This window comes from Lethenteron reissneri, chromosome 59, assembly GCF_015708825.2.
Source record: "Lethenteron reissneri isolate LAM-NWPU_2019-01 chromosome 59, ASM1570882v1, whole genome shotgun sequence".
Lineage (NCBI taxonomy): Eukaryota > Metazoa > Chordata > Hyperoartia > Petromyzontiformes > Petromyzontidae > Lethenteron > Lethenteron reissneri.
Window position 1 is genome coordinate 3621488 of NC_083837.1, and position 15968 is coordinate 3637455.

A 15968-nucleotide genomic window follows, 5' to 3' on the forward strand; every position below is an offset into this window, starting at 1 on the left:
CGCATAGAGACCCGTAGACTCGCATAGAGACCCATAGACTCACACAGAGACCCGTAGACTACATAGAGACTCATAGACTCACATAGAGACCCATAGACTCACACAGAGACCCATAGACTACATAGAGACTCATAGACTCGTATAGAGACTGATAGACTCACATAGAGACCCGTAGACTCGCACAGAGACCCATAGACTCTTATAGAGACTCATAGACTCACATAGAGACCCGTAGACTCGCACAGAGACCCATAGACTACATAGAGACTCATAGACTACATAGAGACCCATAGACTCACATAGAAGACCCATAGACTCACATAGAGACCCATACACTCACATAGATACCCATTGACTCACATAGAGACCCATAGACTCACACAGACCCGTATACTCACATAAAAGACCCACAGACTCACATAGAAGACCCATAGACTCACATAAAAGACCCACAGACTCACATAGAAGACCCATAGACTCACACAGAGACCCACAGACTCGCATAGAAGACCCACAGACCGACGCACGCATGTAAGTCCAACGCACGTACTCAGCGGCCATCAGAACGCGGCGTGGACGCGCGGACAGTATTATTTGAGGCTATACGGGGGACCTTTGTCTTTGATGTGCGGTCGTGAAAATCTAAGCGCACTGCACCATGAACGTGGTGGGAGGGGTCCAATTCCCAGGCCACGGGGTGGGGAGGGATTAACTGAAACAGTCCCGGACCTCCCCTAGGTCGACTCAGCCTTAAATGAGTACCTGATGCGATGTGTAAAATCATCGCCACTGGGGATACCAAGACAGCAAGGCGTGGCGCTGCCGTTCTTGGCGTTAATCGGTGCTCGCTAAAGGCACTTTGCCTCCGAATAGTCGATTGGAGGCTACATGGGGGATTTTTGTATTTGGCGCGGCTGATGGATTCACGTAAATTTTTTGTTGGGAAATGATCGACGTTTTTATAATTTCCTCCGCTTCACAATTAAATTGCGATAGAGTACGTTAAAATGCTGCAACGTTAATAATTCCATCCGTTTGCCGTAGTTAATAATTGACTCTTAATCATTGTAAATCCCATTTATTTGAATAATTTACAAAAAACCATGTTTCAATATGTAGTCTTTTGGCTTAGAGCTACTACTTTCAACGGGGGGCTGAGAGTTAATCTTCCACGGGTACATTTTTCACGCTAATAATTTAAACTATTGCACTTTAAAACCTACCTTACATTCGCATTCGCGTTATTGATTAAATATTAATCACCTCCATGAATAAAATTGTCCCACGCTCAGAATCATCGGGAGGGGGCTCACGCGTTGGTTAAACGCGCGAGCAAATCGCCCGTCGATTTCGCGGGGAACGTTTTCCTACGCACGGACCGCGCACAACGCCCCTTCTACGAGGCCGTAGCGTCGACGACGAATTATCGTGGATTGTTTGGCCGTTTTAAATGTCCACGTGACGCCACTTGGCAGTGGACGTGTCGCTTTCGATGAAAATAAACGCAGGCTCAGCGAGGCATTCGCCTGGTAAAATGAAAACATTTCTAGATTTTAAGTTTTCGTGACTGCAAGGGTCCATACTCCTTGTTTTTTTTAGTAAAGTCACGTAGGTGAAAAAAATTAACCCGTAAAAAACAAAGTTTTTCACTCTAAATCCTTTATATGCGTGGCGGCTAAAGTCCTCTCGTCCTCTGGCTTGAGATGGCTGCCACCTATGGGTCAGATGATTGCCTGCCACCATTAAGCAATTGGTAATTAAATATAATTAATTTGTTCCTAAAAAGTGTAAAAAATTGTAATTTTTTTTCACGAAAATTAATTGTCACGCACAACGAGTCTGTGTGCAAAATGTCAGCTCGATTGGATCACGGCAAGTGGTGTTAAAAAACGACCGACAGATTTGCACGGTCGTAAGCGCGCAAGCAAGCACATCGAGCGAGCGAACTTAATATAAAGGATTTAAAAACATGTTCTTTAAGAGATTCCCGCTCACCGCCTCGCGTCGGCGGTTGTGGCACCGCCAGTTCGGCAAGCGGCGGCGGCGCCGGGGCGAGCAGGAGAGCGTTGAGGGCGTCCTCCAGGCGGTTGTGGTGGTCCATGAGCGCAGCGCGCGACTCCTCGCGGCTGAAGCCCATCTCCATGATGCGCAGCAGCGAGCGCTCGTCCACCTGGAGGGGGGCGGGGGGGGGGCAACGCGGGGGGTGAGGAACCAGCGCTAACACCGCAGCTAACAAACACCTACAGATCTGCCACCAACACCACCACCACCGCCGCCACCATCGCTAACACCACAGCTAAGACCACAGCCACCACCACCACCACAGCCAACACCACAGCCAACAAACACCTACAGATCTACCACCAACACCACCACCATCGCTAACACCACAGCCAACAAACACCTACAGCTCCGTCACCAACACCATCACCACCAACCACAAAATCGCCACCAACACCACCGCCAGCAACGCCACGACCGCCACCGCCGACACGACCGACAGCTTACAGCTCCATCACCAACACCACCACCAACACCTCCATCACCATCACCAACACCAACACCTCCGCCACCAGCAATACCACCAACACCGCTACCGACACCGCCACCACCACCACCACCATCACCAACATCTCCACCACCACCATCACCAACACCAACACCAACACCTCCTCCACCACCACCACCACCACCATCACCAACATCTCCACCACCACCATCACCAACACCATCACCAACACCTCCACCACCACCATCACCAACACCTCCACCATCAGCAATACCACCAACACCGCTACCGACACCGCCACCACCACCAACACCATCACCAACACCTCCACCATCACCATCACCAACACCTCCACCACCACCATCACCATCACCAACACCTCCACCACCACCAGCAAAACCACCAACACCGCTACCGACACCGCCACCACCACCAACACCATCACCAACACCTCCACCACCACCATCACCACCACCAACACCATCACCAACATCTCCACCACCACCAGCAATACCACCAACACCGCTACCGACACCGCCACCACCACGAACACCGCCACCAACACCGCCACCAACACCACCGCCGCCACATACACCAACATCACCACCACCCCCTACAGCTCCACCACCTATCACGCCACAACGCCACCACCGCCTACACAACGCCAGCGCCTACAGCTCCACATAACTACCACCCACAGTTCCACGACATGACCACAACCAACACACTACCACCACCCACAGTTCCAGAACCACCACCACCACCTAGAGCCCTACAAAGAAAAAGACAAAGATCCCCCGTATAGCCTTAACAGACTGTAGGGGCAAGTGCTGTTAGCGAGCACCTATGAAGGCCGGAACGGCGCACGGGAGGGGTTGGTGGGTGGCCAACACCACGCCCGACCGCCTTTGTCTCCCCAGTGGCGATGTTTACACACCGCACCAGGTACTCATTGTAGGCTGAGTCGACCTAGGGGAGGCCCAGGACCGGTTCAGATAATCGTCACCGGTGTTGGCCGTGAGCGGGAATCGAACTGCAGGTGAATCAACTTTCTTTTTTTTTTCTTCCCTGAGCTCTCAACAACTCCAACACTCTCTAAAACTCGAATAATCACTGAAACCTCCAAGGATAATTTATTAAAAATGAAAAAAAAACTCTACGCGCTTCCGAGATGTTGTCACGCTTGCCTTTGTTTTAAACACAGAGTTTAAATTTCAAACGACACCGGCGTATGATTCGTCATCAGAGGTCGCAAACGGGTTTTGATTCCTTACCCGTACCCGGCCGCACCAGGGTCGCAAACGGGTACCCGTACCCGGCCGGGTACGGGTAGGGTACGGGTATCGGGTACCTGATTGCGACCACTGGGATGAAGCCATGTTGCAGGCGCGGGTGGGTTGATTCTAGGAACTGGAATTGTGAGAAGAGACAAGACGTTGGGAAATGAGTGACAAACGGTGACTCACCAGTGACTCACGGCCTACCCGTACCCGTACCTGGCCGCACCAGGGTCGCAAACGGGTAACCGTACTCGTACCCGGCCGGGTATGGGTAGTCGGGTATCGGGTAGGGTACGGGTATCGGGTACCCGGTTGCGACCTCTGTTCGTCATCCCTTCTGTACGCGTCCGGGGTGTTTTCAAAGACCGACATCACGATTCGCATCATGGTTCGTTTCGGGACAAGGTCGTCATGTAGGCACGACACCGGCTAGACCCACAGCTGATGGCGCTGTGCGAACTCTCCAGCAACAGATCCGCTCCTTGATTAGAACAAGCCCCGTCGCTTCCCACACAGGCCACCCGCCCCCCAGCTAAGAGCAACCCTAGCCCTAGCGCTACACTGAGCACTACCCCTACCACTACCACTATCGCTACCCCTATCACTATCATTACCACTACCCCTATCACTACCCCTACCACTACCCCTATTACTACCCCTATCACTACCACTATCACTTCCCCTATCACCACCCCTATCACTACCACTATCACTACCCCTACCACTACCCCTACCACTACCCCTATCACTACCACTACCCCTATCACTACCCCCATCACTACCACTACCCCTATCACTACCCCTATCACTACCCCCAAGACTACCCCTACCACTACCACTACCCCTATCAATATCCCTGTCACAACCTCACCCACCAATTAACCACTACCGCCTGCCCAGCCGTCACCATAACTACACCGCCACCACCACCACAACGTTTAATAACAACCCTCATCACTCTCTGTACAATTGTTATAATTGCTGCGAATCTCCTTGGAACGCGGCGCTGCTAAAAATATATAAACACATCGAGACACGAGACGCGAGATTGGAAATCGTCGGGGCAAAAATTGCCAACATCGGTCGCCGCCTTCACTCCACAGCGGCGAATTCTCTCGACTGGCTCTGCCGTCGGGTGGCGGAGGGCTCTAGTGACACAAAAGGAGGCCGACGTCGCACCCCGCACGGACGCAGAGACGTCGGGAGTGAACTCGCGCCGGACGCAAACCAACGCGTTGATAATCGGAGGTGCAGTGCTGAGTCTATGGGTAGTGTTGAGTCTGTGGGTAGTGTTGAGTCTGTGGGTAGTGTTGAGTCTGTGGGTAGTGTTGAGTCTGTGGGTAGTGTTGGGTCTGTGGGTAGTGTTGAGTCTATGGGTAGTGTTGAGTCTATGGGCAGTGTTGAGTCTATGGGCAGTGTTGAGTCTGTGGGTAGTGTTGAGTCTGTGGGTAGTGTTGAGTCTGTGGGTAGTGTTGAGTCTGTGGGTAGTGTTGAGTCTATGGGCAGTGTTAGTCTATGGGCAGTGTTGAGTCTATGGGCAGTGTTGAGTCTATGGGCAGTGTTGAGTCTATGGGTAGTGTTGAGTCTGTGGGTAGTGTTGAGTCTATGGGCAGTGTTGAGTCTATGGGCAGTGTTGAGTCTATGGGCAGTGTTGAGTCTATGGGCAGTGTTGAGTCTATGGGTAGTGTTAGTCTATGGGCAGTGTTGAGTCTATGGGCAGTGTTGAGTCTATGGGCAGTGTTAGTCTATGGGCAGTGTTAGTCTATGGGCAGTGTTAGTCTATGGGCAGTGTTGAGTCTATGGGTAGTGTTGAGTCAATGGGCAGTGTTGAGTCTATGGGCAGTGTTGAGTCTATGGGCAGTGTTGAGTCTATGGGCAGTGTTGAGTCTATGGGCAGTGTTGAGTCTATGGGCAGTGTTGAGTCTATGGGCAGTGCTGAGTCTATGGGCAGTGTTGAGTCTATGGACAGTGTTGAGTCTATGGGCAGTGTTGAGTCTATGGGCAGTGTTGAGTCTATAGGCAGTGTTGAGTCTATGGGCAGTGTTGAGTCTATGGGCAGTGTTGAGTCTATGGGCAGTGTTGAGTCTATGGGCAGTGTTGAGTCTATGGGCAGTGTTGAGTCTATGGGTAGTGTTGAGTCTATGGGCAGTGTTGAGTCTATGGGTAGTGTTGAGTCTACGGGCAGTGTTGAGTCTATGGGCAGTGTTGAGTCTATGGGTAGTGTTGAGTCTATGGGCAGTGTTGAGTCTATGGGCAGTGTTGAGTCTATGGGCAGTGTTGAGTCTATGGGCAGTGTTGAGTCTATGGGTAGTGTTGAGTATATGGGCAGTGTTGAGTCTATGGGTAGTGTTGAGTCTATGGGCAGTGTTGAGTCTATGGGCAGTGTTGAGTCTATGGGCAGTGTTGAGTCTATGGGTAGTGTTGAGTCTATGGGCAGTGTTGAGTCTATGGGCAGTGTTGAGTCTATGGGTAGTGTTGAGTCTATGGGCAGTGTTGAGTCTATGGGTAGTGTTAGTCTATGGGCAGTGTTGAGTCTATGGGTAGTGTTGAGTCTATGGGCAGTGTTGAGTCTATGGGTAGTGTTGAGTCTATGGGCAGTGTTGAGTCTATGGGCAGTGTTGAGTCTATGGGCAGTGTTGAGTCTATGGGCAGTATGTTTGTTGAACTTCTTTCGCACCATACGTAGGCAACCGTGCTAATCGGAGCTGTAATCTGACCGTCAAACAAACCGACCGTGAATCGAATTTTGATTTCCAATCATTAAAAGAAGGCCTCTGCCTAATTTTGCCAATAGTTCATTCACTTATTTTAGAGCGTGGTAGGCGAGCGGTGGTGCAGCGGTTAGCGCACGCCACTACAAACGCTGAGTTTGAGTCACAGCCGCGGTATAGCCGGAGTCTTTGCTGGAGCTGTCTCTACAATCATTTCGATTCACGATGTTGGATGTACAAACGTGACAGCATTGACGGCGGGATAATCAGCCGATGTTAAGAGCGCCCAAGCACGGCAAACAATTACCGATCTCACATTTTTTCGCGCATCGGAGGAGCTCTCAAAGCCGCATATCTCAACGACACACTCGCGCAACCGCCGATAGAATCTCGTGAGAAATTGCGATCAGAAGGATAAAACGCACGTGTCTTTTTCTCGGGGATGAGTTTAACTAGCGGAGTAAAAAAAAATAAAAAATCGAATGTCAGGAAGATTAAGTGTCAAAAAATATAGATATAGATTTATATAAAACTACAGAGATTATTATCCCCAAAATTTTTTTTATCTTTTTTTTTTCATGGAGGGGGGGGGGGGGGGTCCGCTTTTAAAAATGCGCCAAGTGTTTGCAAGAAGGACGCTGCAGTTTCCAGTTCTACGCACGTCGCTGCCGCTTCGAGGATTTCCAATCGGGGGGGGGGGGGGGGGGGGACGGGACTTATCATTCGTACGGCGGGGAAGAAGGAAGGGAGGGCGGAATGAGACGTCATGTGACTGGGTTACCGCTGCAAGATCCATCCGGTGCTCGCCAGAGGTCGCAACCGGGTACCCGATACCCGTACCCTACCCGATACCCGGCTACCCGTACCCGGCCGGGAACGGGTTCCCGTTTGCGACCCTGGTGCGGCCGGGTACGGGTACGGGTAAGCCGTGAGTCACTGGTGAGTAACCGTTTGTCACTCATTTCCCAACGTCTTGTCTCTTCTCACAATTCAAGTTCCTAGAATCAACCCACCCGCGCCTGCAACATGGCTTCATCCCAGAGGTCGCAATCGGGTACCCGATACCCGTACCCTACCCGATACCCGGCCGGGTACGGGTAGGGTACGGGTACGGCCGGGTACGGTTACCCGTTTGCACGATAGCTGTATCAAGTGACAACCCTGCTTGATACAGCTATCGTGCTGTGACAGTTCCACCTGAAGACGGAAGCTTGTGTTGCCTCCGAAACGTCGTGATTTTTATTTTATTTTTATTTTACTTTTATTAATTTAAATTTTTGACCCACGTGACTTTACCGGAAAAACCTAAGAATATGAATCTTTGCAGTCACGAAAGCTTCAAATCTAGAGTTGGGTTTATATTGCTAATCACGCGCGTAGCACCGATGCCAAAACGCGTCGGCAACACCACCGGCCATCTGCGAAGAAGATCTTCACAGCTCATTGGATCGCTCCGGTCTTAAAGAAATTAAAAGGTTCCGGATAAAGATTCCGATGCTGAATCGTTCACACGGCAGCTGCCAGGGATTTAAGAGGCTTCTGAGAAGAGAAACTGAAAAAAATTAACCCGTAAAAACTAAGTTTTTCACTATAAATCCTTTATATGCGTGGCATCGGTTTTATTTTATTATTCATTTCTGTTTTTCTCGAGTAAGAGTTTCATTTTCATCACATTGGTATTTTAAATTAAATATGAAAATTTTTTTTTCCTAAAAAGTGGAAAAATTTGGAAACTTTTTTTTCACGAAAATAAATTGTCACGCACAACGAGTCTGTGTGCAAAATGTCAGCTCGATTGGATCACGGGAAGTGGGTTAAAAAACGACCGAAAGATTTGCACGGTCGTAAGCGCGCAAGCAAGCAAGCAAGTGAGCTTAATATAAAGGATTTTAAAAAAATTGTTTAAGATTCGGCACGAGATATCCGAGTCTGTCGAGGGGACGTCTGTGTTTGTGTTGTCGCGTGCGAGCGTCTTTGCTGCTGTGGCGTCTAACCGCCACCTCGGGAGGTTAGCGCCATGGCACCCGGGGTCTGGCTCGCGACCTTCACCCCAGCGGCGAGCATTCCAACGCTTCGTGCGATGTCAGTGTCGCCGTGGTGCTTGCGTGCGTTTGACACGGCACGTGCTTGTATGTGTAGGGGTTGTTACGGGGAGAAAGGCGGACAGAAACACGAGGGTGTCTGCACACCCACACACGGGTGTCTACATCCACGTCCGCATCGGTTAACCCTGGGGGGGCCATGGGGGTGCGGCGCTGTGATCCCCCACAGCCCCCCACCCCTCGGAGGGGATTCCTATAAAAGGCGGGGGGAGCCAGAGGGCTCGGGGTCAGTGTGTTAGAAGCTTCACCAGTGAAGACTGAAGGCCGGCAGAAGAGGCCCTGGGACTCCCCTGTCTCGCTGTCCTTGTCAGGGCTGAGCAGGGCAAGCCAGTGGCGCGGCCACAAGAGATCCAGGACCTCATCTTCTTGGTTCTTTCGGTAAAGTCAGGTAGAATGGAAATAATAAAATGATAAAAAAAAATAATAATAATTCTCACGACGTTTCGGCCACAACGCAAGCAGCCGTCCTCAGGTGAACAACAGGTCTGTCGAGAAGAATAAGTCTGTCGAGAAGACAGCGTCTGAATGGCTTCATTCAGACGCTGTCTCCCCGACAGACCTGTTCTTCACCTGAGGACGGCTGCTTGCGTTGTGGCCGAAACGTCGTGAGAATTATTTTATTATGTTTTATTTTTATTATTTTATCATTTCCCTTCTACGTGACTTTGCCGAAAGAACCAAGAAGATGAATCCCTGCAGTCACGAAAGCTTTAAATATAATTATTTTATTATGTTTTATTTCTATTATTTTATTATTTCCATTCTACGTGACTTTACCGAAAGAACCAAGAAGATGAATCCCTGCAGTCACGAAAGCTTCAGGACCGCTGCTCTTGTAAGAGCACGGCCTGGTTAGCTGGGTGCCGGGATCCGTGCTTGACCAGGGCCGGATGAGACAGCCTCCCCTAGCACTCGTAGCCGAGGACTGGGAATAGGACAGTCAGGGGATAGTGCTAGGGGTGTTTCCCGTTGAGTACGGGTGAAGGGGCCGTTACCCCTTCAAGTGTTGTTACCGCCTTTTGGTTAAATAAAAGAGTGTGTCTCAACTAGGTCGTCTGACTCCCTGAGAACTCACTACACATGTGTGTCTGTGTGTGTGTGCGCGGTGGTGCGGGGAGCGGTGGTGTAGCGGTTAGCGGCAATGCTGCGCGGGGAACCCAGCGACCCGAGTTCGATTCCCGCTCACGGCCAACATCGCCGGTGACGACTATCTGAACCGGTCCTGCGCCTCCCCTAGGTCGACTCAGCCTCAAATGAGTACCTGGTGCGGTGTGTAAGCATCGTCACTGGGGAGACAAAGGCGGCCGGGCGTGGTGCTGGCCACCCACCCCCTCGTGTGCCGTGACGGCCTTCATAAGTGCTACTCGCTAACAGCGCTTGCGGCAAACCGTACGGCGTGGAAACAAACCGGGCTCGGCAATCACCGCACGAGATCGCCGGGTTCTCGGCGCAAGAACGTCGCGTCGGGCTCGCGGCGATCGCCGTACCGGGCCGGTGCATGCCCCGGGCGTACGCGTGCGAACATCGTTCTCGGCCGTGTAGCTATTGACAGGGATATTAATGCGTTCTAGATTTGAACCTTTCGTGACTGCAAGGATTCATATTCTTAGGGTTTTATTTTCGGTAAAGTCACGTAGGTAAAGAATTTAAATTAATGAAAGTAAAATAAAAATGAAATAAAAATCACGACGTTTCGGAGGCAACACAAGCGTCCGTCTTCAGGTGGAACCGATACAGCACGATAGCTTACTTGATACAGCTATCGTGCTGTGACGGTTTCACCTGAAGACGGAAGCTTGTGTTACCTCTGAAACGTCGTGATTTTTCTTCTTGGTTTTTTCGGTAAAGTCACGTAGAAGGGAAGTAACAAAATAATAAAAATAAAACATAATAAAATAATTCTCACGACGTTATTATGTTTAATTTTTATCATTTTATTATTTCCCTTCTACGTGACTTTACCGAAAGAACCAAGAAGATGAATCCCTGCAGTCACGAAAGAAGCTTTAAATCGAAAAGTCGTGATTTTTATTTTATTTTTATTTTACTTTTATTAATTTAAATTTTTTACCTACGTGACTTTACCGAAAAAACCTAAGGATATTACTGCGATTGCACGATCTTGACACCGATAGAGAGAGAGAGACCTTTTCCACGGAGCTGATCGCTTAAAATGAACACTGCTTTGTCACGGGTAAGAATCGCCTGCCATGCGACCGTTCAATCCACCCCCCCCCGCCCCGCCTCTTAATGAGCTTTTAGGGACAAACGTGTGTCCCCGCCGATCCATACGCGAGTGAGTGTACGCAGATTAGTATATGAGTGAGCGAGAGTGCGTGTTTGCGCGTGCGTGCGTGCGTGTGCGTGCGTGCGTGTGTGTGCGTGCGTGTGTGTGCGTGCGTGTGTGTGCGTGCGTGTGTGTGCGTGCGTGCGTCTCTGAGGTCATGTATCGGTTGGCTACACCACCGTAAGGGGTCTGCGCTGCACTACGAACCTTGCGACCCGGGTTCGATTCCCGCTCACGGCCAACACCCAGCGACGATTATCTGAACCGGTCCTGGGCCTCCCCTAGGTCGACTCAGCCTGAAATGTGTAACCTGGTGCGGTGTGTAAACATCGCCACTGGGGAGACAAAGGCGGTCGGGCGTGGTGCTGGCCACCCATTACCTCGTGTACCGTTCCGGCCTTCATAGGTGCTCGCTAACAGCACTTGCCCCTACAGTCTGTTAAGGCTACATGGGGGATCTTTGTCTTTATCTTTGTGTCTCTGAGGTCATGTAACGGTTGGCTACACCTCCATAACGGGTCTGCGCTGAGCTATGAACCTTGCGACCCGGGTTCGATTCCCGCTCACGGCCACCATCACCAGTGACGATTATCCGAACCGGTCCTGGGCCTCCCCTAGGTCGACTCAGCTGCAAACGAGTACCTGGCGCAGCGTGTAAACCTCACCGATGGGGAAGCAAAGGCGGTCGGGCGTGACTCTGGCCACCCACCCCCTCGTGTGCCGTGCCGGCCTTCATAGGCGCTCGCTAACAGCACTTGCCCCTACAGTCTGTTGAGGCTGCACGGGGGATCTTTGCCTTCGCGTGTGTGAGCAACAACGGAGGGCAGAGGAGGGACGCTCACAACAACGAGCGGAGCGCCGGACGGCTAAAGCACGGCGAGTTGGCACAGTACGGGGTGCACAGGTGGTGGTGCATCGGCCAGTCATCTCAGTCAGTCGACCCGTGGCACCTGCTGGGTCTGCCCCGTGACCTCCTGCCAGCGGGCGTTCGACACTTCACGTGGCCTCAAGGTGCACTTGGCCTGGCACAAGCGTCGTGGTGACGTCACCGCCACTTAGTGGCGAATGGCGGTTGTTGTTGTTGTGTGTGGGTCTGTGTGCGTGTCTGTGTGTCTGTGTTTTCGTGTCTGTGCGTGTGTCTTTGTGTATGTGTTTGTGTGTCTGTGTGTCTTTGTGTCTGTGTGTCTGTGTGTGTCTATGTCTGTGTGTCTATGTCTGTGTGTGTCTGTGTGTGTGTCCGTGTGTGTGTGTCTGTGTGTGTGTCTGTGTGTGTGTGTCTGTGTGTGTGTGTGGGTGATTGTGTGGGTGGGTGAGTGGCACCTGGGTCTGTCCCGAGACCTCCTTCCAGCAGCGAGAACCTTCGACACTTCACGTGGCCTCAAGGTGCACATGGCCTGGCACAAGCGCCGCGATAGACGTCACCGCCACTTAGTGGCAAACGGCGGTTGTTGTTGTTGTGGTTGTTGTTGTTGTGCGTTGCTGGGTGGGTGGGTGGTACCAGCTCTCTGATAGACGTCACCCCCACTAAGTGGCGGTTGTTGTGGTTATTGTTGTTGTTGTTGACTGCGTGCGTTGCAAGGCAGGGAGTGGTACCAGCTCTCTGTAGATGCCGTCTGCCCGCGCGTCGCTCCGGGCTCCACGCTCCTCACGTTGCGGCTGGCGGCCAGCGGGTTCCCGTAGGGGCCGGCTGGCGTGGGACCCCCCGCTCAGCAAGTTCCCGCCGGCGCTGCCAACGCCTCCGAAGGTCCGCGCCTGCGGGCACGCGGACAAAGATCCCGCGTCAAATACTCGCGGCTGTGTGGGCTGTGAGCGGACTGATGTGGCCCTCTTTGAGGTGGCTCGGCAAACGTCCGTTGTTGGGGCCTGTCGATTTAGGATGCGCCCGGCTGGTGTATTGAGAAAGAAGCAAGTAAGAGGGAGAAAAAAAAAACCACGAAAAGGCAACAGCAAAACCAACAACAAAAAAGCAAAACGAAAAACTACTTTTAAAAAGGACTAAAGAACAACAACAAAAACTAAAAAAACAACAAAAAACTACTTTTAAAAAGAACTAAAAACAACAACAAAAAACAACAACAAAAAAACAGAACAAAAAACTACTTTTAAAAATAACTAAAAAACAATAACAAAAACTAAAAAAAACAACAACAAAAAAAACCGTTAAAAAGAACTAAAAAACAACAATAAAAACTACTAAAAAAACAACAACAAAAACAACAACAGGTTCAGATGAATCGCGAGCGAGGAATCGGGCTCGGGTCGCCGGGTTCGTAGCGTGGCGCTGTTCACAGAACTACACCACCGCTGCTCCGCAAAGCCAAAGATCACCCGCGTAGCCTCCACAGACTGTCGGGGCAAGTGCTGTTAGCGAGTCGCAGCACCTGTGAAGGCCGGCACGGCGCACGAGGGGGTGGGTGGCCAGCACCACGCCCGGCCGCCTTTGTCTCCCCAGCAGCGATGTTTACACACCGCTCCGGGTACTGATTTTGAGGCTGAGGTGACCTAGGGCAGGCCCGGGACCGGTTCAGATAATCGTCGCCGGTGTTGGCCGTGAGCGGGAATCTAACCGCACACATTCCCAATCGCTCAAACACAGACGCGCGCACACACAACCAAATGCACGTACAGCAACACACACACACACACACGCACGCAAAAGCCAAAGATGTCCTGTTAATCCATCGGAGCTGAATTAAACGCAAAAAAAAAATCCAAATAGTACACAGTGTTCGTTGTTGTCGGTGTGTATTCCTCGGTGACCCGAGATATCGCAGGTGGGAGACTGTGCGACGAGCCCAATCTCTCCCTCGCTGGCACGGCGCGCGTGACACGTTGAGAAACCTTCAAATCCCCCAGGGCAACAAGGGAACACCTCCAAATGCATTGTTTCACTCTAATTAAAGATATAAAGGTGCCGGAAGACGCAATTTAAAGGTGGCATCATCATTTGCGTCGGGGTTTTTCGGCGCAGAAATTATCGAGCTAACACGCCGAATCTCGGGAGGGGGCCCAGGAGATAAAAATACATCTCTACGTAGACACAGACAAAGATCACCCGTGTAGCATTCACGGACTGTTGGGGCAAGTGCTGTTAGCGAGCTGCACCTGTGAAGGCCGGCACGGCACACGAGGGGGTGGGGGTGGCCAGCACCGGGCCCGACCGCCTTTGTCTCCCCAGTGGCGATGTTTACACACCCGCGCCCGGGTAACTCATTTGAGGCTGAGTCGACCTAGGGGAGGCGCAGGACCGGTTCAGATAGTCGTCAACGGTGTTTGCCGTGAGCGGGAATGGAACACGGGTCGCCGGGTTCGATTCCCGCTGCACTATCACACCAATACCCGCGATTCGCCACCAAGTGACGGATACGTCACCAGGGTAGCGGTGCCAGGCTAGGTTCACGAGTTTGTGGCCACGTGATGTGTCGAAGGCTCTTGCTGCTGGCAAGGAGGTCACGAGGCAGACCCAGGTGCCACGAGTCGGCTGACCGAGATGACTGGCAGATGCACCAGCTGTGCCCTCTACTTGTGCCGACTGGCTCAATTTTATCCGCCAGGCGCTCCGCTCGTTGTTGTGAACGTCGCTCCCCCCTCCGTTGTTGTTGGAGGGCGACTACCTCCTACTGATCAGTGGCGTCCTTCACCACCGCCACACACACACACAGTACACTACACTATACACTAGTATACACTACACTATAGACTACTATACACTACACTACTATAGTACACTATACACTACACACTACTATACACTACACTATACACTACTATACACTACACTATACACTACTATACACTACACTACTATATACTACACTATACACTACACTATACACTAGTATACACTACACTATAGACTACTATACACTACACTATACACTACACTATACACTACTATACACTACACATTACACTATACACTACACTATACACTACTATACACTACACTACTACACTACACTATACACTACAATATACACTACACTACACACTATACTATACACTACACTATACACTACACTACACACTACACTATACACTACACTATACACTACACTATACACTACACTATACACTACACTATACACTACACTATACACTACACTATACACTACACTATACACTACACACTAGTGCTGTACTAGTGACGAATTGGCCACGTTCTGTTTACGTGACAACCCTTACTAGTTGGCTGTGTCGGGTGGTGGCGGGTTTTAACGACACGTTTATATACTTATACGCGATCCAACCCAAAAAAAAAATAAGATTATAAAATGAAAATGTCCGTATTCCCGACGGGCTAAAAACGAAAAAAAATTCCCAAAGTTTTGTTCGGCCGTAAAAAAAAAACCTTTCGACGTGAATGCGTCACAAGCAAACCCCCCGCCCCCCCGAAAAATAAAAAATAAAAACTCCGCGCATTGCCCACCGCCCAAGAGCAACAAACACGACCAAGCTCACGCGCGCCCCGATCGAACCGCAACAGTTAGCGGGACGATCACGTCGGAGAGGCGCGGGGACGGGTGCGAATGACGGAGAGAGACGCGCGCGAGATCTTGAGCACAAGCGACTCTCCGGCCGTCGCGAGCAGCAGTGTAGCAACCTCTTGGCGGGCCGGAGAGCCCATCGACCGCGCGGAAAGGTGGCGGCGGCGGTGGGGGACGGAGAGGAAACCGCGAATTGAAACTGGATTTCGATTTGTTCCGAAGGGCGCCTCAGCGGTGGACCGAGAAGAACTTTCCGGAAGCTGGGAACGGCCGTTCGATGGGCGGCTCGCAAACGGGGGCCGCCGCGGCCTGGAACGGACTGCCTGGGTTGGGTCGGGGGGGCGGAGCCAGCCCCGCCGTGCCCCAGGCCGTCTTTGTCTTCCCCCAGCGGCGATGTTTTACTCGACGCAGCGGAGCGACAGAAGGACACTGCCGCTCCGCAAAGACAAAGATGCCACCGTGTAGACTGTGACAGACTGTTGGGGCAAGTGCTGTTGTTAGCGAGCACCTGTGAAGGCCGGCACACGAGGGGGTGGGTGGCCAGCACTGCGCCCGGCCGCCTTTGTCTCCCCAGTGGCGATGTTTACACATC

At 51.5% G+C, this 15968-nt stretch overlaps 1 protein-coding gene across 1 annotated transcript in view; it reads right to left on the reverse strand.

The window, feature by feature from the left end:
* Nucleotides 1-15968, reverse strand: part of TDRD3 (tudor domain containing 3) — a 281657-nt gene that overhangs the window by 65720 nt on the left and 199969 nt on the right. Inside the window, exons 8-9 of the mRNA XM_061575824.1 lie at nt 12483-12641; nt 1996-2170 (exon numbers count right to left, since the gene is read on the reverse strand). Of these exons, the coding sequence (XP_061431808.1) occupies nt 1996-2170; nt 12483-12641 (334 nt within the window). The remainder of the gene's footprint in view (nt 1-1995; nt 2171-12482; nt 12642-15968) is intronic.